This window comes from Pinus tabuliformis, chromosome 6, assembly GCF_031772625.1.
Source record: "Pinus tabuliformis cultivar Carrire ecotype Pingquan chromosome 6, CPIR1, whole genome shotgun sequence".
Lineage (NCBI taxonomy): Eukaryota > Viridiplantae > Streptophyta > Pinopsida > Pinales > Pinaceae > Pinus > Pinus tabuliformis.
The window spans coordinates 1,373,945,914-1,373,971,585 of NC_142292.1; the positions used below are offsets into that span (position 1 = coordinate 1,373,945,914).

Genomic DNA, 25,672 nt, shown 5'->3' on the forward strand with positions numbered 1-25,672 from the left:
CAACTTGAAGAACATCAAAATCCAAGGAAGGCAAGTCATCAAGTCTTCAAGAAGAAAGCAAGTCCACTACATCTCAAACTCTATCAAGTATATGTCCCCTTCTGAGTATACATCAATGTCTTTTTGCAAGGAAAGCAATAAATTGGTTGGAACCACTAACTTCTTTGCATGGAAGAAGAGGACCAAATTACTTCTCAAGGAGAGTGAAGTTCTAGAACACATCAAAGGGAATATCACTATCCCTGCTAAGAAAAAAACTCAAGCCTTAGCCAAGTACAATAAAGATGAGACAAGCTCAAAGGATTCTAATAGAATCCATTAAAGACTCTCTCATTCCTTATGTCTCCAAACTTGAAACATCAGAAGAAATCTATGACAAGCTAATAGAGCTATTCTAGGTGAGCACAGCTAGAGAAGTGGTATCTCTTAGAAATGATTTGTATAAGATGAAGATATCTAAGGAAGGAATAGCTCCATATTTAATGGAGATCTCTGAGACGAGGGATCAACTTCAAGAGCTGGGAGAAGTCATGTCTAACAGAGAAATGACAACTGTAGTACTCAATGCTCTACTTGAGGATTGGGACAAATTCACATCAAGCATATATGCCAAGAAGGAAGCTAGCCCACTATGTGAATTATAGTCTCTATGCAAGATAGAGTAAACTAGACTCAAAGCAAAAGATTATGTGGGATCAAAGGAGCAAGCATTTGCAACCATGGCCAAGAAAAAGGGAAAATTTGGGCCACGAAGAACAAACAATAGAAATATGTCCAAAATCCAATGCTTTGGATGTCAAGAATATCGACACTACAAAAGGAATTGTCCAAAACTTAAGAACAACAACAACAACAAAAGAAAAAGAGAAGAAGCTCACATGACTCAAGAAGTGAAAGAAGAAGACAAGAAGCAAAAGGAGGAAGATCCTCTGAATCTCTACTATGACTAAGTCTACTTCTTTACTTAATGTCTTATTTCAAAGTTTTGAGTAGTATAGGAGCATGTAGGAATAGAATAAAAATGCATGACTAGAAACATCTCCCAGAATCTAGAAGCATGATGTACATGGAGTTCAAAATACTCATGTAGAAAAAGCATTTAGAAATAGAACAAAATGCATGGTTAGAAATATCTTCTAGAATATAGGAGCATAGTGTACATATAGCTCAAGATATTCATATAGAAGAAGCATACCTATTATAAGACCTCATCCATGATAAAAGAATAAGTGATCATGATTGTAAATCCTAGAAGGCCACCATCATCAAAAGAAAGAGACATTTGCAAGATGAGGATCTACAAGATCCTATGACAAGAATCTTCAAAAGAAGGTTCATAAATAAGAGCAGATGTGTCAACAAGAATTCCATTCATGGAATACAAGGAAGAATGATGTGCATGCAAGAATGGATGAAGCAAAGAAGGGCTACATCAATCAAGAAGGACCATCAAATGAAGCCGAGATGATCAAAGCAGAATCAAGATGAGGTATGTATGCACTAAAAAATAAAGTCATGTCATCTTATAGGAGCATGTAGGAATAAAATAAAAATGCATGACTAGAAACATCTCCCAGAATCTAGAAGCATGATGTACATGGAGTTCAAAAGACTCATGTAGAAAAAGCATTTAGAAATAGAACAAAATGCACGGTTAGAAATATCTTCTAGAATATAGGAGCATAGTGTACATATAGCTCAAGATATTCATATAGAAGAAGCATACCTATTATATGACCTCATCCATGATAAAAGAATAAGTGATCATGATTGTAAATCCTAGAAGGCCACCATCATCAAAAGAAAGAGACATTTGCAAGATGAGGATCTACAAGATCCTATGACAAGAATCTTCAAAAGAAGGTTCATAAATAAGAGAAGATGTGTCAACAAGAATTCCATTCATGGAATACAAGGAAGAATGATGTGCATGCAAAAATGAATGAAGCAAAGAAGGGCTACATCAATCAAGAAGGACCATCAAATGAAGCCGAGATGATCAAAGCAGAATCAAGATGAGGTATGTATGCACTAAAAGGTAAAGTCATGTCATCTTATATATTATTAAAGTCATGGGAATAGATCTAAGACATGATCAACTACAAAAAGGTCTTTTTCGCCAAAGACATACTCAAGAGCATGTACAAGTCAGGTGCTCACATAAGGAGCATAAGGTTGTTGACTACTCCATGAAGCAAGTGAAGAAGAAAATACTCTCCTAAGGAGTACAAGATTGCTAACTAAAAGACATGTGAAGAAGAAATGTTAACTAGTTCAAGTAAGCTCTCTCGTGGGGAAGTATAAGGTTGTTATCTAAACAACTCAAGAAGAAGCAAATGAAGAAAGAGATCAAGCATGTGAAGAACACCATGGTCATAAGGAATCACTATCTGACAAGATCCATTAAAGACATCTCCCGAAAGAAGGCATGACAACTCTGACAAAGGAAGAAAAAGATCAAAGGACCCTTGACACCTATGAAGGCCTTGGAGATATTAAGGTGCAGATAGTTGATTCAACTCTACGAAGATGTCATGATGAAGAGGCCATCCAACAAAATCACTATCTAATGTTGAAGCAAGTCAGGATGAAGTCATGAAGGGCTACCAAATCGAAGCATGGAAACAAGCAAGTACAACTAAGCATCTATGTGATAAGTATTCTAAAAGCATAGACAGATGACAAAGGAGTAGCCAAATGATGAAAGAACCTAACACACTTCTAGGACACTTTCCACAAATAAGCAATGACATGACAAGCCAAGAAGGAAAGTGATCGATGGTCAGTGCCCTACCAAGAAGAAGTTAGAACAAAGAATTCATGACATCAAAGAAGGAGATCAAGCAGCTAAAGGACCCACAAAGAAGAAGTTGTTGATGAATGGACAAGTCCCTAACTAAGAGGGAGTTATAACAAGTTCCCAATTACAAAGGAACTTGGACAAGTACCTTGTCAGAGGATACTTGGGAATGTCTTCCTCAATTGAGAGGAAGAGACAGACATAACATTCTTCTCTTCACTTGGGAAGAAAGAATGGGAGGATTGGGTAATCATCTGGCATCCCATACTCTTTGAGGATGTGTAGGGCATCCAAGACAAGAGTAGGCAAGAGGACCAATATTCTTTGAGGGTTGGGAACCCAAGACAAGAATAGTCCTAGAAGGTCATACTCGGTGAAAACCCGGGTGGGTATGTACCTTGAGAGACAATGACTGAAGTGTCTATAAGTCATTTGTCTCACCAACATTGTGCTCTGATCTAATGAGAGATAGAGTTGTTAGTCAAGGCCTTGCTATGGACAATGTTGGTTATTATGATGTTGTAACATATGGATTGCCAATCCAATTTCTCTTATGTGAATTCTTCAAGATTGAAAAATAGCCAAACACCTTGTAATGATTTATGAATACCTCCCTAGTTAAGAGGGAGTGTTGAAGAAAGTGTAACTAGGTTCGGTCTTCATAAATGTACTTTTGATATTTGTATTTATTCAAGAAAAGAAATATTATTTTTGTTATATTTATCAATGAGTTTCTTGCTCATTGAAGTAGGTCTAGCACATGTTAAAGTGTTATAGGAGAATCAAAGAGTCAAAAGAAAATGTTGAAGACCCTTAAGGGCATGTTACACCATGTATATACTTGTATAAAGAGTCAAAGGATATCCCTCCAAGCAAAGTCAAGTCCTCTCCATGCAACGACATCCTTCAAAGAGAAAAAATGATGAAGAAACTTCAAGTCGGCCTATAGTCTACAAGTTGGCCTAAAGGAGGGACGGTCCTCTATATATAGAGGTTGTCTATTCCCTCATAACGTCATGTACTCATCTCTGAAATCAGCGATGGGCAGCCGAAAATAGGTGAAGAGAAGACAAGTGTAAGGCGCCTCTAATGCAGCAAAGAAGGAGAAGTCTAGACCGAAGTCAAAATGATTGTTTCTAGGGTGGAAAATAGTCACACGTGCGAGAAACAGAGGCATCTCTACAGTCATAATAGCAGCAACATAACAGTCCTATATTTATCTTTGTTTGGGCTAGAAAGCTAGGCCTACAAGGCCTCATAATCAAGCGAAGAAAACTCTCTCTCAAGCGAAGGTGAAAGGACCCTAATTCACAAGAACACCTTCCACAGGTGCGAAGAACTAGCGCTGTTGTACAATCACAACAAGTCTATATCTACATCTCAAGAAGGATCTCGTTTGGTTGAAAGAAGGAAGGTGCCTACATAAGTGAAGTATATCACTAAGTATAGAAGAGAAGCATCTCATCTAGAGCTCAAATAAACAAGGTCTATCTCCAGTCAAAGAACAAAGGCGTACGAAGTGCTCGGGAGCAAAGTGCCAGAAGAAGGAAGACTAAGTATCGAGGAACAAAGTGCAGAAAGGAGGAAGGACTTGACTTGTGCTTGGAGAACATTCTAGTCAAGAGTCTAGGGTTTGGCATTGATCAATAAGAAGCTTCAATAAGATAAACTTACCAAAGGGTTTTCCTCTATAAGAGAGAGAGGTTTTGGCCCTAGCAGAGAGCCAACATCTTGTGTTCTTGTTCTTATGTTTTTGGTAGCAGTTTGATGAAGTAAACACGGATGCACTAATAAGAAGAGAAGAAGATTAAGCTAACAAGATAAATTACAAAAGAGCTTCACAAATTATTATCAAGTCTAGAAGAATCCTACTATACACTATTGCCCTTGATTATTCAACATTCTAGAGAATTTACAGCCAAGAACAGTTCTAGAAAACGGCGCCTCTCCTCTACACAATACATCCCAGCAAATGGCCTCTCCCTTTGCAGTGTACAACCCCTTTCTCTTCAGGGAACTCGGCCCAGGACATAGCCTCTCCTCCAGTAGAGAACTCGGCCTCTCTCTCTTGCGAACTCAGCTTGGGCACAGACCCTCTCTTTAGCAAATAACAACCTGATAACATCCTGAACACAGCGGCTTCTCCTCAATTGCTCGATCTTCTTTCTTCTCACCCAAATCAGCCATCTTCTCTCTCACTCAATGTGATCTCCCAATCGTGTCCTTCACCCACATTCCAATAATTTATAATTTCTCTCATAACCCTATTTCCTCCTTGAGATCTTCAAGGAAAAGATCAAATCCAAAATTTGATCTTATCACTTACTTCTGATTTCGTCAAAAAAGAAATAGTAATTTCGAAAGTTATAAACTTTAGAAATTTGAGTTACAAAACCAATAATAACTAATTAAATTATCATGCTTTTCCTAAGTATGGACTTAGGGAGAATTTAAAAATGTCAAAATAAGTCAATTTTCAAGATATCTTTTGCATGCCTAGACATAAGGCCTATGTAGAGACACCTATCTGAGCTACAATTTTAACAACGACTACATAGGGAATCAATATGTGGATAAACAATTCCATTGCTACATATATGATTCTTGTGCATTAGCTCTTGAATGTTGAATTGCATTAATATTGAGTGTTTGTTGATGATGACACTGGAAATGATGAAGAACAATGTGTTGGGTTTATTTTCTACTCTAATAATTGAAATTAACAAGGTAAGTCATTAATAGCCATAAATAACCTTCCTCTCTTCAATTTACTTCTCTTACCCTCTATCGTACGCAAATTGTTGCATGACTACCTCACCGTAGTAATACATTATTTTATGGGCTCCAGCGTAGGCAACGAGCCTACACAAAGTATTTCATATGAATTTAATCAAGTACTACCTATAAGAGATGCAAAACTTGTTCAAGTTAGAAAACTATGTGTTGAATTTTGGCAACGATGGTTGGTATTCTTCAAATCATAATAGCCCACAAAAATAAAAGAGAATGAAAATTTTAATTTGGATTGAAGTCGGCCTTGAAAATAAAATTAGAGGGAAAATTAAATTTAATTTTATATTTAATTTTCATGTAGGCTCCAAAAGTATAAGTCGGCCCAGTCAAAAGACACATCACTTGGGCAAACCTTCAATCACTATATTGCCATTCAAATCACCCGTAAGATCATCTTATTTTTGTTCATGCGTGCAAAGGAGAGAGAGAGTCAAGAAGGCTGAAATTTGACCTGCATTGACCAAGCCTCTTTTTTATTTATTTGACCGATTTTCCAGGTAGCGTTGACCAAGAATTTATGGGCAATTTGACCGTAGTTGATTAGGGTTTTTGATGCAGTTACATGAGGTCAAAATTCAGCCATGTTGACCAAAGTTGAGCGAATTTTTGAAGCAACAATAGGAAGGCTGAAAATGTGGTATATTTGACCAAGTTTGACTCATTAGATATTGTGGTCAATTTGACCTAGTTTGATAGGAAAAATAAAAATGTGTCTCTTGTTGAATTGGACAATTTCTCTAAGAAAAGGTTGTTGGGTTTTTCCCTAGTTAGGGTTTTCCCAAGGTAAAATTTTGTGTCTCTTGTGTTTGATTGTCTCTTCATGATCCTACTGTCATTATTGTTTTATTGTTGAGATTCTCTTCATGATCCTACTGTCATTAATGTTTTATTGTGTAGATTTTCTATATATAATTGCTTAATGATGTATGTGACATACAATGAATTAATTTAGAAATCATTGGAAGTAATTATCATATTAGAAGATCATCAAAAATCAACATGGAATCAGAGCCTAGATTGAAGAGCATCCCTGAAGAAGTTATGTTTCAGAAAGTTTGTTTCAAGTTATTCTACTAGGACTTGTTGGCATTAGCCCTCCTCATTTTAATTTACCAATCACACAAGAAACCTCAGGCCATCAAGAAGGTTGCCTAAATTTTGTTGTATGTTGTTTGAGGCCAAAGGAGGACGAAATTTTGCAACAGGAAGCCAAGAAGACCTCAGTGTAACTATGGGTGGGTCGAAAAGGGCTCAAGATTGGTTGCAGGAGGGCGAGAGGCCTCAAGGCTAGTTACAAGGGGCCTACAGGCCTCAGGGCTAGTTGCAGGGGGCCGAGAGGACTCAAGGTTGACCTTTGGAGGGCCTTAGGGTGATTGAACAAGGTCAAAAGGCCTCAGGAGCCAATCAAACTAGATTGCGGACCTAGAAAGGACCAAGAGACCTCAAACCCTTGACAATACAGGACCATGATGCCTCAGAAATGATGGACAAAAGTTGCAAATGATAATTTTTGGTATGAACTGCTCTTACCATTGTTTGAAGAAGGAGAAGCTTGGAGTATTGGCTATAGACATTGCTAAATTTGAAGTAGACATTGAAGTTGACCTTTGAGATCACTTGTTGAGACAGAATGGACATTAGACACACTTGTTTCAAGTTTCATGAATTGATAGGGCATATTGATGATTAAATACATGCCCACTCCACTAGCTTCATGATTTGAATTTGGAAACAAGAGAATTCATGTTTTGATGGTTATCATTGTGTTATATTGATCATGCACAAGGGAAGATTTTATTTTTGTTGACACGGTAGTTGAAGAGGCTAAACATAATAGAGTAACAGGGTCAAGTTCAATCTTTAGACGAGTGCTCATGTTGGACAGCTTCAAGGACAAAGTTGAAATCTATTTAGAAAGAGACAGAATCAAGAGTGCTAGAGATGCCTTGTATATGTTGTTGAAGTTCGTATTAGCTAAGATAAATTGTTAAGGTCGTGTCAGAACATAATTGTATTTGGCAGAGTTTTCTTTCAAACATATAATTTGATTTGATTCAAGGAAGATACTCCAGGGTCAGAGGGAGCTTAAGAGAAAGACTTAAAGCATGAAGCTTTTATAAAGATGGTAGACCTATAAGAGAAATTGGAAGTTTTAAATTGCAAGGATTTTTGAAACCCTAGAACAATACCTATTGACTTAGTTACGGGGCAAATGTATGCAGGGCCATTAAAATTACCTTCTTGCAATGAAAATCAATGACCAAAAGTCTTGTCTTTTGGAATTATAACTTTCATATTCACTTGACCAGGGTATATTCTTGAAGTTGTTTCCTTGTGCCAAGGTTGTAAGTGGTCAAGATTGAAATATGGCATCAAATCTTTGTCATATTTAGCTATGGGTTTCTTAATTCAAAGAGAATCAAAATATGTAGCTTGATACAAGAACTAGAAGATTTAGGGTTTGTAAACCCTATAGCAAGATATGGAGTGTTGAATACAAATAATAGTTCTAAGATCTAGTGTTGATGCCATTGAGTTCTTGGTGTGGTTAGAATCTGGATAACTCGAGGATAAAGAAACCCTAGCTCATACATTTTATGCAAGGACAGGAAAGCTACATGCATTAGTTGTTGATGATGAAGATGACGATGATGAGTTTGCAGATGGCTTTCAATGATTTCTACAAGGCAAGGATCAAGAGGGAGTTGTCAAATCCCTCCAATCCTCGGAACAAAAGATGAGTACTCTATATCTCTCTCGTTCTTGATTATTATTGCGTTATTATTAGTTAGCCTCTTGTATTTATTTCTTTTGTTGGGTTGTAATTGTTTCTTCCATGACCTCCTAATGAGGGTTGCAGATACATCATGAAGGTTGCCAGGGCTCTGGCAATAGATGGAAGAATTACGAAGAAAGAAGAAAAGCTTGTGGCAAGAGGATTCTCCTAGGATCAAGCATAACCTCAGCTAGGGTGATTTGTGTTCAAGAGGGAGAAATTGTTTTGATGACCGGAAGAGCTCTGAGTTCAGAGGGAGCAAGCAAGCCAATAATTTTGAAGGATGTCATGATAAAGGAAATTGTGTCAAAGAGAAATCAGTGGCGACTTCCAAATAGATTTACAAGATCAAGTATGCAATAGATGACAACATAGATAAGTACAAAGCAAGATGAGGATTCTCCCAGAAAGAGGGAGAGGACTATGAGGAGTCGTTTGCTCCAATGGTCAGGTATTCTATTAGAATTATTATTTCTATTGCTTCTATTATGGGTTGTCTTGGAAATTACATCAGGTGGATGTGGAGATCACTTTCCTAAATGAAGTAATTGAGGAAGAAGAAGTGTACATAGAGTTACCTCAAGGCTTTGAGGTACATGAGAGGAAATCTCATGTCTGCAAACTAATAAAAGCTTTGTATGGACCTCAGGCATGGTATTCTCGGATTGATAGATATTTGATGAGTCTTGGTTGATCTTGTTTCTATATGACTTATTTCTAATGGGAGTAGAAGGACTCACGTGATAGAGGGAGCAGTCATTGTTGAAGTATGTAACTAGGTTCAATGTTCATAATGACATATGTAATCATGATTTTATGTATTTAATGGAAAGAGAGAAATAAATTTATTATTATTCTTAAGGCATGGGTTTCATGCTAAAGGGAAATTTATTTTTAGGTTAAGCACCCATTGAGTGCTTCTAGGTTTGTCATAGAGTCAATTGAGTCATTGTCATGTATTGAAGACCCATTTGGGCATGTTACATATTGTAAAGAAAATTTATTTGAGTCAAAATAGAGTCAAAAGACCCTCCAAGACCTCGTCATGGTGCAAAGATCAAGTCGACCTACATGAAGAGACAAGTTGGCCTAAAGATAGCAATTTGTACCCCTCACAAGCCTATAAATAAGAAGGAACTCGACCTCATTTGGAGACTCACTCAAGCAAGTTCGATCTTCTCAAGATAGAAGCTGGAAAAGGATGAAAAAGAAGGAGAAGAACTAGATCGAAGTTTTTGGGCCTCTCTCTCTCTCTCGTGTTAGGGTTTCTACATTTGTTGGGCAGAAGAATTTGCTGGGCAGGTCGAAGTTGCAGAAGAATTTGCTAGGTAGGTCGAAGTTGCAGAAGAATTTGTTGGGCAAGTTGAAGTTCCAGAAGAATCTGTTGGGTAAGTCGAAATTGCAGCAGCTGTTGGAAGCATGGTTTGACTTGGTCTTGGTCAAGGGTCGTAGATCTTGGAATTCGTCAATTGAAGTTTTATAAGAAGAGAATAATTCTTGTGGGTTTTCCTCTCAGTTGGAGAGGTTTTGGCCCTGGTTGATCGCCTACATCTTGTGTCCTATTGTCTCATTGATTTTATTGTTTGGTAGTTGTTTGATGATAAAGAACACTAATAATAATCAAGTGAAAGAAGAAGCTAATCAAGTAAAGTAAAAATATATCACAAGCAGTTATCAAGTTAAGAGAAATCCTCTACTCTAGTTGCCCCTAGATTTCTCAACATGGTATCAGAGCTAAGGTGACAAGACAAGGAAAGGAAGCTTAAAGAAGGGCACTCAAGGGCCAAAGCACTAGAAAAGCATCTAAGAAGCATCAAGAAGTTCGATCAAGAGAGAAAAAGAAGCGAAGCATCTTAGATCTGTTTTTGGGCTATATTCCTCCACACGTGCAAAGATTAGGGCATCATCTTGCAGCAGAAAATTCTAAAGTATAAGCTACTCCAAGAGAGCCAAAGTTTTGGGACAAAAGAAGTCTCCCTTGCAAGTCGAGTTAATAATAAGAAGATTCTATCTCAAGCGAACGAGAAAGGAGACAAATCCATCCATCATCTAGTCACACATATGAACTAGGGTTTCTGCAAAAGAAACTGAAATTGCAGTCTTGCAACAACAAGCTGAAATTTTGAAGAAGGGCCGAAATCTGAAGTTGTAAGTTTGACAAGCGTGACTGGAAGGAACTAAGAAGACCTCAAAACTCTAGCTCATCCATAAATGAACTACACATTGAAGCATCTAAAAGTCTCTACATTCTAGAGAAGCAGGAAGAAGCGTAATCATCATCATGAAGGAATCAAGGTGATCTCCCTCTCATTGAAGGATCACTTTTGAAGGAAGACATCTTCTATCATCATCAAAATCAAGAAGGCATCAAGTTGAAGATATTAACATCAAGGAGCATCTTCACTTGACAAGTAAGTATCTTTATATATATGTATGAATCTATTAAAATGACTTCATTTTGCAAGGAAAGCAACAAATTGGTTGGGTCATCAAACTTTCTTGCATGGAAGAAGAGGACAGATTTGATCCTCATAGAGAATGAAGTTGTTGAACATGTTAAGGGTACAATCACTAAACCTCCAAAGGAAGAAGCTCAAGCTCTAGCAAAGTATATGAAAGGGGAAGTAAGGGCTCAAAGGATTCTCATAGAATCCATCAAGGATCCCCTCATACCTTATGTATCAAAGTTGGAGACATCAAAAGAAATATATGACAAGCTAGTAGAATTGTTCTCTGTAAGTACTGTAGGAGAAGTGATATCATTAAGACAAGAACTCTACAAGATGAAGATATCAAAAGAAGAAGGAATAGCCTCATACTTTATGAGGGTGTCAAAAATTAGAGACCAACTACAAGAGGAATGGGGCAACTTTACATAAAGTATCTATGGAAAGAAAGAGGCTACCCCATTCAAAGAACCATAGTCAATGTGAAAAATTGAAGAAACTAGGCTAAAGGCAAAAAGTGTTGTCGTATTAAATGAGCAAACACAAGCATTTGCTACCATGGCGAAGAGAAAAGGAAAGATTGAAAAATTTGGTCTCGGAAAAGGAAGAAGAATATGGCGAAGGTTCAATGCCACAGTTGTCAAGAATATGGGCACTACAAGAGAGATTGTCCCAAGCTCAAGAAGGACAACAACAAAAGAGGAAGGGAGGAAGCCCATGTTGAGAAGAAGTGAAAGATCTCTAAAACGAATCTTCTTCACTAAGTTCTTTTCAGTTTTTGTATAACTATCATGGTAGGAAGCATTAGAAGCATGATAGGATGCATCATTTTAGGAGATGGCATCATAAGAGCATACGAATGAAGCAAGAGCTCATGACATCATCAGCAGAAGCTTGAAAGATAGTTGAAGTAGAAGTCTATGGCAATCATCATTAGAAGGAAGTAGCTCTTGGTAACCTCATTGGAAGCATAAGTAGTACTTATGAGTAGAAGGAAGTCATCTAGTGTAGAACTCATCATACATCATTGGAAAGGAGCATTTGCAGGATGAGGATAATCAAGATCCTCCATTGGAATCTTCATTAGAAGGTTCATCTCTTGGAAGAAGCAAGTGTCTCGCTAAGAATACCACCTTGGATGGGATTCACTATTTGGAAGAATGATGGTATGATGACAAAGGAATGCAGCATGTCGAGATGGTTGAAATACTCTCAATCAAGGAAAGGAAGCTGCTGAAGGAAGTCTAGATGACCAAAAGAAGAAAAGAGGTATGTATGCATATGTTTGATAAGTTAGGTCATGTCATCATATAGTTGCAGATAACTGGGATCGATACTCTACCTCATGAGTATGATCAAAAGAAAGGGTTCTCTTTTGTTGGAAAGATGCATTGAAGGCATGGTTCACATATTGACTAGATGAAATCAACATAATATGTCCTCATATGAAATATGAGGTGGTTGACAAAGATGAAGGAACTATGATTGGAAGTTCCTGGGAAGCAATATGTGAATAAAGAAAAGAAGAGATTGTGAAAGATGCAACTATGGTCACCTAGAAAAGGCAATCAACATCCGATGACTAGAAGAATTGGCCATGATATCTCCATGGGAAAGATATGAAGACCTTAGGAAAGTCCAGAAAGAAAGAAGACCCTTAACAATTGAATATCTTGGAGATGTGTCAATACATATGCAGGATGTTGATGTTGCAAAAAGCACATGTCGTGATGAAGGGCCATCATAAAAGGTAATTTTTGATGCAATGTTCTTTTGATTTTGAACAATACCTGGATAGGCTAGTACAGGGCTACCAAAAGGGAGTTGTGGATTTCACCTACAACTAAGCACTCATGTGGTTGGATGGAAGATCCCAAAGGAAACATGACGTAGAAGAGGTAGCTGTATGAAGAAGAGCCAGATGTGGATCAAAAGATCACTTTCCAATGAAGAGAAGGATGACCTAACTGACATGACTCGTGAAGGAAAGTGATGGATGGTCAATGCCCTACGAAGAAGTCCCAAAAGATGAAGGCTCCATAAAGATGAAGATGAAATTCATGACATCGAATGGAGGAGCTATACAAGCAGTTGAAGGTCCCATGATCTCCACCTAAGAAGAGATAATTGTTGCTGGAAACAGGTCCCTAGGTAAGAGGGAGCCTGGAAGCAAGTTTCTAATTAAGAAGAAACTTGGAAGCAAGTCCCTAGCTAAGAGGGAGCTTGGACAAGTCCCTAGTTGAGAGGGAGCTTGGGTACATTCCTTTTATGGGAATGGGTACATTCCTTCATAGGAATGGGTATATCCTCCCTAATTGAGAGGGAGAGATAGACACATCATTCTTGTCTTCACTTTGGAAGAAAGAATGGAGGATTATGTAAGCATTTGGCATCTGATACACTTTGAGGATGTGGTAGGGCATCCAAGATAAGAGTAGTCGTAGAAGACCAATATTATTTGAGGACTGGGAATCCAAGATAAGAATAGTCCTGGAAGGACATACGCTATGAACACTCGGGTGGGGTATGTTCCTTGAGAGACAATGATGAAGGTGTCTATAAATCATCTATCTCGCCAGCATTATGCTTTGATCTCGTGGAGAGATAGAGTTGTTAGTCAAGACCTTGCTATGTGACAATGTTGGATGATATGATGTTAAACAGATGAGTTACCAATCTGACTCTTCTTATGAGAATTCTTCAGATTGAGAATGTCCAAGTACCTTGTATGGATTATGAATACCTCCCTAGTTAAGAGGGAGCCTTGAAATATGTAACTAGGTTCGGTCTTCATAATGACATATCTAATCATGATTTTATGTATATAATGAAAAGAGAAAAATAAATTTATTATTAATATTCTTGGGGCATGGGTTTCATGCTAAAGGGAAATTTATTTATAGCTCAATCACCCATTGAGTGCTTCTAGGTTTGTCATAAAGTCAATTGAGTCATTGTCATGTATTGAAGACCCGTTTGGGCATGTTACATACTGTAAAGAAAATTTATTTGAGTCAAAATAGAGTCAAAAGACCCTCCAAGACCTCGTCATGGTGCAAAGATCAAAGCAGCCTACATGAAGAGTCAAGTCGGACTAAAGACAACAATTTGTACCACTCACAAGCCTATAAATAAGAAGGAACTCGACCTCATTTAGAGACTCACTCAAGCAAGTTCGATCTTCTCAAGATAGAAGATGGAAAAGGATAAAAAAGGAGAAGAACTAGATCGAAGTTTTTGGGCCTCTCTCTCTCTCTCTCCTATTAGGGTTTCTACATTTGTTGGGCAGAATAATTTGCTGGGCAGGTTGAAGTTGCAGAAGAATTTGTTGAGCAGATCGAAGTTGCTGAAGAATTTGTTGGGTAGGTCGAAGTTGCAGAAGAATTTGCTAGGCAAGTCAAAGTCCCGGAAGAATCTGTTGCGTAAGTCAAAATTGTAAAAGTTGCCAAAAGCATGGTTTGACTTGGTCTTGGAGGGTCTTGGTCAAGGGTCATAGGTCTTGGAATTCGTCAACTTAAGTGATATAAGAAGAGAAGAATTCTTATGGGTTTTCCTCTCAGTTGGAGAGGTTTTGGCCCTAGTTGATCGACTACATCTTGTGTCCTATTGTCTCATTCATTTTATTGTTTGGTAGTTGTTTGATGATAAAGAACAATAATAATAATAAAGTGAAAGAAGAAGTTAATCAAGTAAAGTAAATATATATCACAAGTAGTGATCAAGTTAAGAGAAATCCTCTACTCTAGCTACCACTAGATTTCTCAATATCCATGGCCTGCTTCAGTGTCAGAGGGAGTCGAACTTGAGTTCGAGACGAAAGATCTTGGTTGTATACATTACTTCTTGGACTAGAAGTATAGCAAAAGCCAGGTGAGATCTTCCTTGGTCAAAAGAAAATATATTGTTACGATTCTTTAGAGACTTGGGATGATGGATAGCAAGTCCATGGCCATTCCCACGGTTACCAATCTGGGAAGCAACAATGGCAGAGGGAGTAGCCAAGGTTTCTAGAGAAGGATCTGTTTCAAAGGGAACACCCAATCAGGGTGACCGAAAAGCAGCCATAGTGACCAGTGAATAAAGCAGGGCAATTTATGATTGAGCTAAGGCACATGGCTCAAGCATGTGTTGAGATATCCGCATGGGACAGAAAGTTATGGATTGAGATATGTCTCAAATGGTGAAGTACAGTTGCAGGAATATACAAATCGGGCAAAGAGTGCAAATCAGGATGAGCAAGAAGCGGACATCTGTCGCACTCAACATTGTAGAGGCCGAGTATATTGCAGCTAGTCTAGCGAGTTGTGAAGCAGTGTGGCTTCGGAAGCTACTCGCAGGATTGTTTAAACAAGTGCAAGGAACAACTGTGATGACAAGTCAAAACACATTGAGATCAAGTACCACTATATCCGAGACATGGTACAGAAGGGAGCAGTGAGGCTCCAATGCATTTCTACAGGCAGGATGTTGACATTCTCACAAAACCTCTGTCTCAGGGTGAAGTTTGTATACTTCAGGGACAAGCTTAACATAGTTGAGAATGCTTCCCTCAGTTAGAGGGAGTGTTGATGTTGTAGCATCAAAGGACGGGCATTATTCTTAGGTCAAATGTATTGACCAAGTTGCCATGTAATGTGGTTAGGGAGAATGGTCCCGAGATCATCAAGGCCCAGAGTGCTCCATATTGCCAAGAGGTGCTTAGCTAGTGGTTGGAGTGAGTGCCGAAATGATCCAGAGAGCATCAAAACCCAAAGTGCTCCCCTAGATTGCCAAGAGGTACTTGACTAGTGAGTAGAGTGAGTGCCTTTAGCATCGGGAAAGTGCATTATCATTCAATTGGCATATAAGAATGATAATTGCCTAGGGTTTCACCTTAGGTCACAGGTATTGACCAGGTTCAGGTGATGACTTGGATAATTTGTGACCCAAGACTAGTCTTAACCCCAAAAGGCCAAAAGGAATTTGGCCAGTGGGTCACTAGATCCATTTGCAAAGGAGAGTTGACTAGTAGGCAACTAGATCCCTTTGCATGGTGTTCATGCAGGATGCTTTCCACGTGGTTCTAGAATAGAACATGAAATGGATGGATACATCAACATAGCTAGCTCATTCAACCTTTCTTGGGAGGGAGAAATTTTTCAACAAAAGAACATCTAAAGAAGCCAAGGTGAACACCTCCCTAGCTAAGAGGGAGTGTTGAATTGGTTGTGGTCGCTATTCTTCAATCATAATAGCTCACAAAATTAAAAGAGAATAAAAAATTTAATTTGGATTGAAAAGAAAATTAATTGGAGGGAAAATTAAATTTAATTTTAAATTTAAATTTTTATGTAGGCTCCAAAGGTATAAGTCAACCTAGTCAAAAGACACATCACTTGGGCAACCCTTCAATCACTACATATTGACATTCGACCTCATCACTTGGAGCAATTTGAATCACCCATAAGATCATTTGATTTTTGTTCACATGTGCGAAGGAGAGCAAGAGTCAAGATGAACGAAATTTAACCTGTGTTCACTAAGCCTCTTTTTTATCTGTTTGACCAATTTTCTAAGCAACACTGACCAAAACTTTTTGGGTAGTTTACCTGCAGTTGACTAGGGTTTCTGAGGCAATTGCAAGAGGTCGAAATTTGGTCATATTGACCAAAGTTGACCGAATTTTTGAAGCAGCAACAAAAAGGCCGAAAATGTGGTATGTTTGAATAGGTTTGACTCATTGGATATTGTGGTCAGTTTGACCTAGTTTGACTAGAAAAATCAAATTCTATCTCTTGTTGAACTGGACAATTTCTCTAACAAAAGTTTGTTGGGTTTTTCCCTAGTTAGGGTTTTCCCAGGGTAAAATTTTGTGTCTCTTGTGTTTGACTGTCTCTTCATGATCCTACTGTCATTATTATTTTACTATTGAGATTTTCTATGTATAATTGCTTAATGATGTACGTGACATAAGATGAACTAATGAAGAAATCAATGGAAGTAATTATCAGATTAGAACATCATGAAAAATCAACAATATGTTGATCAAGGCATGTGGTTTCATTAGTTCCTACATTAATACAAGGATTTGCTTGCACTATGGAGATGCCTTTTATGAGATTGCTCATCAATATGACTAAGTAAATGGTTTTCAAAAGTCTACAAATAAAAAGGTCTCACGTGCATTGAAAGATCCAATGTGTCATAGACCCCTAAACTTGTGTGGAAGATTTTCATATGATGGTCATGTTATGCAAGGTGCCTCAACCACTTTATCCCATATGAGCCCATCTAGAAGAGATTAGGTGTCATATAGGATTCCATGGGTTATATAACTTAAGGTAAGTCCTTATCCATTGAATTGGTTTTGAAATCCTTGAATTTGATTAATTTGATTACTTAAACACATCTAGCACACTCACTTACTTAGCTTACCCCTAAGTAGCCCATCCTAGGTCTTAAAATACTTATGAATCGAATGCTTAGAACAAACAATTTTTAGCCATAGATTCTTCCACACTTTTTAGCTCATCAAAGATCCCAAACTACCTAAAGTTATCAAGAAAAGCTCTGGAGTCCCCTAGAGGATTTACACCTAACATGTGTTGATATTCTTCCCATCATTGACTTTAAATAAAGATTTTTTTCTATCCTATAACTAACTTGGTGCCCATAAAACTAACTTACATTCCTGCACATCCTAAATTGTGTGATAACACCACTCTTCCACATTATTTGTAGTGGTCCCATGCTTAAAAACCTACTTTTGATGCTTCTCCGCATTCCTTATGTATTGATGTATGTTCCCTTGTTGATTTCTACTTAGGACCTAGATCAAGTCTAAGGTTAATCACACAAACAAAGACACACTAGAAACGCCCAACTTACTAGCACTTTGCACAACGGAAATCTTCAGCAGTGAAATCAATTTAGTACATAGAGATTTGAGCCCAAAGCTCGATTATTTTATTGATCCATCCATATAAAGAATCATGGGGCTCACGTACCATGGATCATGGCCCTCAATCACTAGTACAGCTAATATACATAGTATACAAACTAGGGCTTGCAATACGTTACTTCAGATCTACAATCTGCGAAAAAAAGAACAAAACTTAACTTGTTAGAGAAGCCCACCTCTTTCAGCCCTTTCAGTCCATATTTGCCTTGACACCTCGCAGGTCCTTTGCCTCCTTGATCACAGAGAAATAGCCCTCTGTCCACTAGCTACTAACAGTGTTCTTGCTACTTCAAATGCATTGTACATCAACTCTTAAACATCAACTACTCACAAAGATCTTGATCCATTAAAATCACTACATATCTGCCCTTTTTGGTCACTCTAATCACAATTCCATTTGTGAACAGACCTTAGGAAAATACGCTCAACCTCTCACAATGGCTTAGTCCTTCAAGTCATTATACATATAGTCTTTTCTCTTTGTTGTCCAAACTTGCTTTTCTAAACAAACTTCAAATCCTTGCTATTAGGTCTTCCTTGACCCAACATCTCCACACTTTAGCCCTCACCTCACAGTCAACTCAGCAAATTCTACCTACAACATTTTTCCATTGGTTGTAGGGTACTTGATCTCTCATAGGAGACCCTTTTCAAGTCTTCCCTTGATGATTAAGGCCCTCGGCCTGCCTTATGCGTACTTAGGTCTGCCCTCATAAGCCTACACAACCTCAACAAGCTCCATACAGCCACATACTGCCTACGGCCTACTACAACAGATTTTAGGCCTTCTGTTTTGACTGTGGATCGGGTTCAAGGGTCCCTTTTCCTTCACAGCAAGACATCTCTAACCTATCTAAACCCTCGGCCTTGTCTATTGGGCCTATTTCCAAGACTTGGACTGATATGATAGCCCTAGCAGAATAGAGTAGGCTCCTCCTTATTGTGACCTAGTCTAGGGTTGTTCCCTTTCTAGTTGTAGTTCCAATTGACTCTCCTAATCAGACTTATAATGTGTCCTCTTCCAACAATCTAACTCGGCATCCACAGGCATACTCCTCTTCCTAGCTCGACTTCCTCAAAATGCTTCTACTCAACCTTTCCTAGAATAGCTGAGGCTTTCTTAGGCTCTATGGTTCCTTTAGGGCAGATGCTCTCCTCAAGTGAAGTCCATCTCACTTGAGACACAATGAGCCTCTCCTTGGCTCTCCTGTATTTATCCTTTTCCCTTAGGGTTACTTATGAAACCACTAGACTTAGGGTTTTCACTTCTCAACACTTACAAATAAATATTTGTTTTCTTTTAGGTCATAAACCCACATCTTGTATCCAAAACCCCACTTTGGGTAGATTGCCCAACCAACAACTTTTGGTGGGTATCCCTTCTCAGAAATACCTTCTGAGCTACCCAAAATTCCAACACTCCCTCTTTGTGAGGAAGGTATTTTCTTCATGCTTCCAGCTCCATGAATTTCCTTGCATGCCCAAGACCATCCTCGCATGAGTCATGACTTTCCTTGCGTAGCCGTATCTGTCCTTGCATGAGTCATGATTTTCCTTGCATAGCTATATTCGTCCTCATATGTGCCACGACTTCTTTTTACTAGGCATAGTTTTATCTTGCATGGTGCATGATTGTCCTCGCATGCAACATGACTTTTCCAGTGTGATCAATGATTGTCCTCGCAGGATCTACGACTTTCCTTACATAGCGACTGTCCTTGCATGGCCTGAAAACTTTTATGTTTCATTAGAACCTAAAGATTCAAACTTCCATAGGTAAACTAACAATCCTTCGCAGTCTCACCTTGAAGCTAGACTCCCTCTGAGTCCACACAACCTCCACTGACTCACTCTACTTCTTGCGCACACTCTAATCCACTACTCTAATACCATGTTGATTTTTATCTTAGGCCCTATATCTGGTCTGAGGTTAATCACACATACAAACACATTAGAAACCCCCACAACTTACTATCACTTTGCATAACGGAAATCTTCAACAATGAAATCAATTTAGTACACAGAGATTTGAGCCCAAAGCTCGATTATTTTATTAATCCATCAATAAAAGAATCATGGGGCTCTCGTACTAAGGATCATGGCCCTTGATCACTAGTACAACTAGTATACATAGTATACAAACTAGGGCTTCTAATCTGCTACTTCAGATCTGCAATCTACCTAGAAAAATAGACAAGAACAAAACTTAACTTACTTGTTGGAGAAACCAACCTCCTTCCTACAACTAGTATACAAACTAGGGCTTCTAATCTGCTACTTCATATTTGCAATCTACCTAGAAAAATAGACAAGAACAAAACTTAACTTACTTGTTGGAGAATCCAACCTCCTTTGGCCCTTTCAGTTCATATTTGCCTTGAAACTTGGCAGGTCTTTTGCCTCCTTGATCACAGAGAAATAACCCTCTATCCACCAGCTGCTAACAGTGTTTTTGCTCCTTCAAATGCACTGTACATCAAACCTTAAACATCAACTACTCACAGAGATCTTGATCCATTAAGATCAATGCATATCAACCCTTTTTGGTCACTTTGTTCACAATTCCATTTGTGAACAAACCTCAAGAAAATACGCTCAGCCTTTCACAGTGGCTTAGTCCTTCAAGTCACTGTACATATAGTCTTTTCTCTTTGTTGTCCAAATTCGCTTTTTTTTAGCAGACTTCAAACCCTTGCTCTATTAGGTCTTCCCTGACCCAACAGCTCCACACTTCAACCCTCACCTCACAGTCAACTCGATAAATTCTACCTACAACACTTTTCCATTGGTTGTAGGAGACTTGGTCTCTCACAGGAGACCCTTTTCAAGTTTTCCCTTGATGACTAAGGCCCTCGGCCTAGCCTCTACGTTCTTAGGTCTACCTTCATAAGCCTACACAAACCTCAACAAGCTCCATACAGCCACATACTGCCTGCAACATAACCCTAACCACAGCGGCTTACTACAACAGATCTCAGGCCCTCTGTTTTGACTGTGGATCAAGTTCAAGGGTCCCTTTTCCTTCACAGCCAGACATCTCTAACCTATCCAGACCCTTGGCCTTGTCCGTTGGGCCTATTTCCAGAACTTGGAATGATATGACAACCCTGTTAGACTAGCGTAGGCTCCTCCTTACTACGACCTAGTCTAGGGTTGTTTCCTTTCTAGCTGCAGTTCCAACAAACCTTCCTGATCAAACTTATAATGTGTCCCCTTCTAGCAGTTTAACTCAGCATCCACATGCAGACTCCTCTTCCTAGCTCAGCTTCCTCATAATGCTTCTACACGGCTTTGTCTAGAATAGTTGAGGCTTTCTTAGGCTCTTCGGCTACTTTAGGTCAAATGCTCTCCTCAAGTGAAGTCCATCTTACTTGAGTCACAATGAGCCTCTCCTTAGCTCTCCTCTATTTATCCTTTTCCCTTAGGGTTACTTGGGAAACCTCTAGACTTAGGGGTTTCACTTATCAACCCTTAAGAATAAATAATTCTTTTCTTTTAGGTCCTAAACATACATCTTGGGTCCAAAACCCCACTTTTTGGGTAAATTGCCCAACCAACAACTTTTGGTGGGTATCCTTCTCGAAAATACCTTCCAAGCTACCTAGAATTCCAACTTCCCTTACTCTTCTAGTTTGCACTATTGTAAGTTCACTGTAAATGAAAGGCCCACAATTCCTTCAAAAACACAAACAATGATATATGGGGATATATAAGATGAGATAAGATCATTTTATTAATGTCCAATGAGTGACCATAAAAAGGCCAACGGAACTACTAGGTACATCAAAATCAATACATGGTGGGAGTATGCGTGTGGCTCCTATAAAGCATATCTAACCTCTAAGGTCAGAGACCTAGAAATTGAAGCTTGTCATTTAAAAATAGAGCCATACAAAGCCAAGAGTCTCAAACAAGAGAGGGCTCTATCAATATCTCGAGAGCCTAGAAAAATGTCTCGATTTCAGTTGGCTAGAAACATAAATCACATTTAAGACCAAAGGGGTCGACAAACATAGACTGTAAACCAAGAAACAAGTCCTAGAGCCCCCCGTGTCCCGCGTCGTACATGTCGAGCACATGACAAGATAGGACATGTTTCACACGTGTCCTAAAACCAGACAAATGTCAAAAACATGTCTCAATATGTTCAACATCAATGCGCCAAAAAGGAAACCACGACTAGGTTAGAATAGAGTTTTAATTCATCTTTTTCACTTTCAACAAAAGAGAAGAAGCTCTAAGTACCTATTGTTGTGCAGGTATTAAAAATCAAAAACCAATTTTCTCTTCATTTCAACTTTATCTTTTCACTTTCAGCTATGAGATTCTTCCATCTATGGCTCTAGTATCTATCCTATTTTGTATTTGCCATTGGCATTCCAACATACAGTATCAAGGATGCAATATCTATGGAATTCATTTTGATTTTGATGACATCAAATGACTCAACCAGAAAACTACAATTTATAATTCTAACTTCTAAACTTCTATTTTAGGTGTATTGAATATTCTAATTTCTTGTGTGTTTGATCATCATTGATGTAGTAACTAGTTGTATCAATAGGTTGTTAAGGTTCTTATTTTTAAAAACAAGGAGAGATCTATATGTCTATATTTCATTTTGTATTTGTAATTTTTGTGTGTATACACACACGCATATCAATGATCATGTCCCTTGAACCCTATTCCCAAGGTTGATATCTCCCATGTAAGATATTCATATCTATACATCCTATGTGTCTCGTGCCCCATTGTCATGCAACTTGGACTCTAAGTCGTAGAATTCATTTTTATATGCAGGAAGGCTTGATGAAGGCACACTTAGAATAGCCATGATCAATAAAAGTCACATCTAAGGATAAAAATATTCATTTAACAATGTCTAAGTGAATCCAAATTCACCACATCCATTATCTTCGTTGATGGGACCCAAAATAGTATCTTTTTATGGTTATCTGCCACATCTTGCGATACCACAAGTCAAACTCCTTTAAGGACTACCATAATCGCAAATTGATATCACTTAGATATATGGTTGGAGGCTATGACACCTATTTCATGTATTTAAGGATATTTACTATCCATTGTCCCGAGTGTATTTGTTCATTGTTTGTGAATCCTTCACTTTACATATATTCTATGGTTTATTTTACATCATATTCAAAATTAGTATGGCTTTATATTCAATCAAATAAGGTATTTATTTGAGTTTATAATGTACATTAATTCCTCGCAACCCTTAAAAAATAATAGTCATTGGTGTCCTGATCCATAATATTGAATTCACTAAGATTCATTACCATAAATATGGCTAGGTTAAAAAAACCATTTCAAATCCATTATTTATTATTTCATTTATGGGGTTTGAAATTTGAATGTGGCTTATCTTGGTAGAAATGGTTGTTGCCACACTCTCATCTTTAGTTATAAAGCTTTAATTTCCAGTTATTCTAGCCAAAGCTTTGGACTTTCCCTTAACGTTCCACAGGGGTTTCCACTTCTTGAACCCCCTTTATTTCCTCGTAACAACCATAAGGTCTGTTATGTCAACTAAAAGCTGAAATTTTAAAGATTGGCTTGGAAAAAGACGATGCTGAATATGAACGATTTTAGTTTTAGATATAGGTTCATTGATGATTTAAGTATGTCATCCCTCATAAAGAAGACCTCCCCTGGAGTTCTTTTTTATCAGCCACTTGTTCACAGTCAAAGCAGTTCATTTTTCTCTTTCCATTCTCGGGAAAAACTCACAAGGAAAAGCACAAGGTACGGATGTCACTTTGCTCCTCTGTTTATAAGATCTACAAAAAAGTCTGACCATTTTAAAAACACCATTGCTGGAGCTCTACTAAAATGCCTAGTATTAACTGTCTATGGGCTCCAGCAAAGAGCCAAGCAAGAAAACTTGAAGCCCTGGTGTACCAGCACATAATTTTTTCATGATTACAATATGAATGACTCTTTTCTCGCTCTGCTTCTAAATTAGGGATTGATTTGAAGTGCCATGTCTGCCGATTTTAAAGACAATTTTGCTTGCACTCTCTTGAGCTATCCACTATACACGGGCTCACGCAAAAAATAGTGAAAACGACCTCTTCATACTCAAACGTCTGGTTCAAGTGCATAGATTATCCAATGATCACTTTGAATGACTGTCTTCTAACTCGCATTCTAAATTAGGGATCATTTCAACGTGTCTTAAAATGTGGCAATAACTATATGGAACAGTAAAGGAAGAGTCAAGTGAAAAGATGAAACTGCCTTCATTCTTAGTGTATACCTCGAAGAATACAGCTGTACGATAAAAATGAGAAATTATGAAATCCAAAAAACATAGTTTGGGAAGGAAACAGAAAAGAAATACCATGGAAATGGAAGAGGGCATGCAAGCAATGGAGGTAACTGCAGATTGCGGCCCACTTGCCGTAGACTGCACGAGCTTCTTCACACAAATACCCTGCTTCACGTTCCATACTGCCAACTCTTCCAACGCGCCACTTAATACAAGTTTCCCAGTGTTGTCGAAACTGATATTTGACTCGTGAGAGGTCACAACGCCAAAAACGTTCGCTGGCTCGTATCTCAAATAAGCTTTCACCATTTTTACTATTTCTTCTCCGCTGTTCGGCCAGAAAATTAGGTGTCGATCGTGTTCGCTTTCAACAATTATCAACGATCTGCGGATTTCCCAACCCACGGAAGGACAAGAGCTGACTGTCCTAACCCCCCCGGAAGGGTTTTTCTCTGAGAGAATTTTAGGTTTGGATATGCAGCGCCTAGTCCCACTAAATGGAATATTGATTTATTTTCTTATAATTAACTGTAACTTGTGGCACCGTTACAGTAAACTACATCAGTTTCTTCACACAGCAACCCTGCCTCACGTTCCATACTGTAACTCCTCTAATGGACCACTTAGCACAAGTATCTCCGTGTTATCAGAAATGATATTTGGCTCTCAAGCAAGAAATGATATTTGGCGCCCAAACAAGCTCGCTGGCTTGGATCTCAGGTGAGCTTTCACGACTCTTTTTGTTTCTACTCTGCTGTTCAGCCACAAAGTAGGGTACAAGCTCGCCGACTTGGATGTCGGATGAGCTTTCACGGTTGTTTTTGTTTCTGCTCTGCTGGTCAGCCAGAAACTAGGGTGTAAATTGTCCAGCTTTTAAATATTCTAGCGCTCTGCCAATTTCCTGTTACCAGAAACTAGGGTGTATGTTGTCCAGCTTTTAAATATTCTAGCGCTCTGCCAATTTCCTGTTCAAAATAAGCACAATCGCTGAATGTCCTAAAACCCTTCGAAAGGGTTTTTCTCCACTTCTTCGGAGCGAGATAGCATGCAAAGAAGTTGTCTTGACAATCCACTCACTTTAAGTATGTGTATTAAACACAATGTTCTTCACTTGACAAAGCATCACTTTAGGTATTTTCACCTTATACTATTTGCTTTCGTGAACAATGTAGTATTTGGGTATTTGGGCTAGTGGAGAGGGGATTATGTTCATGAAGAATTATATTAAAATAGTTTAGTTTCGTGGATGTTAAAATAAAAAATGGATGTTAAAATAAAAATAAAAATAAAAAATTGTTTGAATACTCAAAAATCAGGTTTAGGAAAAGTATCTATGAAATTTTGTAGTCTTGTTTTTCCATTAAAGTTCTTCATTAATTAAACAAAACTCTTTTTTTAACCACTATTGCTTTAAGGTAAGGTTCAAAAGTGTATATGCAACACAATGTTCCACTACGGATTTGTTTTAATAGGCTTAAAGATTAAAAATTTAAGTTATTTCCTCCCACTTGATTTCAAAATTTTATGGGGCATCTTGATTCATTGTTACAAGGTTAAACAACTAGGCTCGCATCTTTATGGAATCTTAGCTTACAACTAGGCTCTCATCTTTATGGAGTCTCAG

At 38.2% G+C, this 25,672-nt stretch overlaps 1 protein-coding gene across 1 annotated transcript in view; it reads right to left on the reverse strand.

The window, feature by feature from the left end:
* Positions 1-25,119, reverse strand: part of LOC149263749 (uncharacterized) — a 145,279-nt gene extending 120,160 nt beyond the window's left edge. Inside the window, 1 exon segment of the mRNA XM_089426646.1 lies at positions 24,121-25,119. Within this exon segment, the coding sequence (XP_089282772.1) occupies positions 24,121-24,357 (237 nt within the window). The 5' untranslated portion in view covers positions 24,358-25,119.
* Positions 25,120-25,672: the final 553 nt, after the last annotated feature.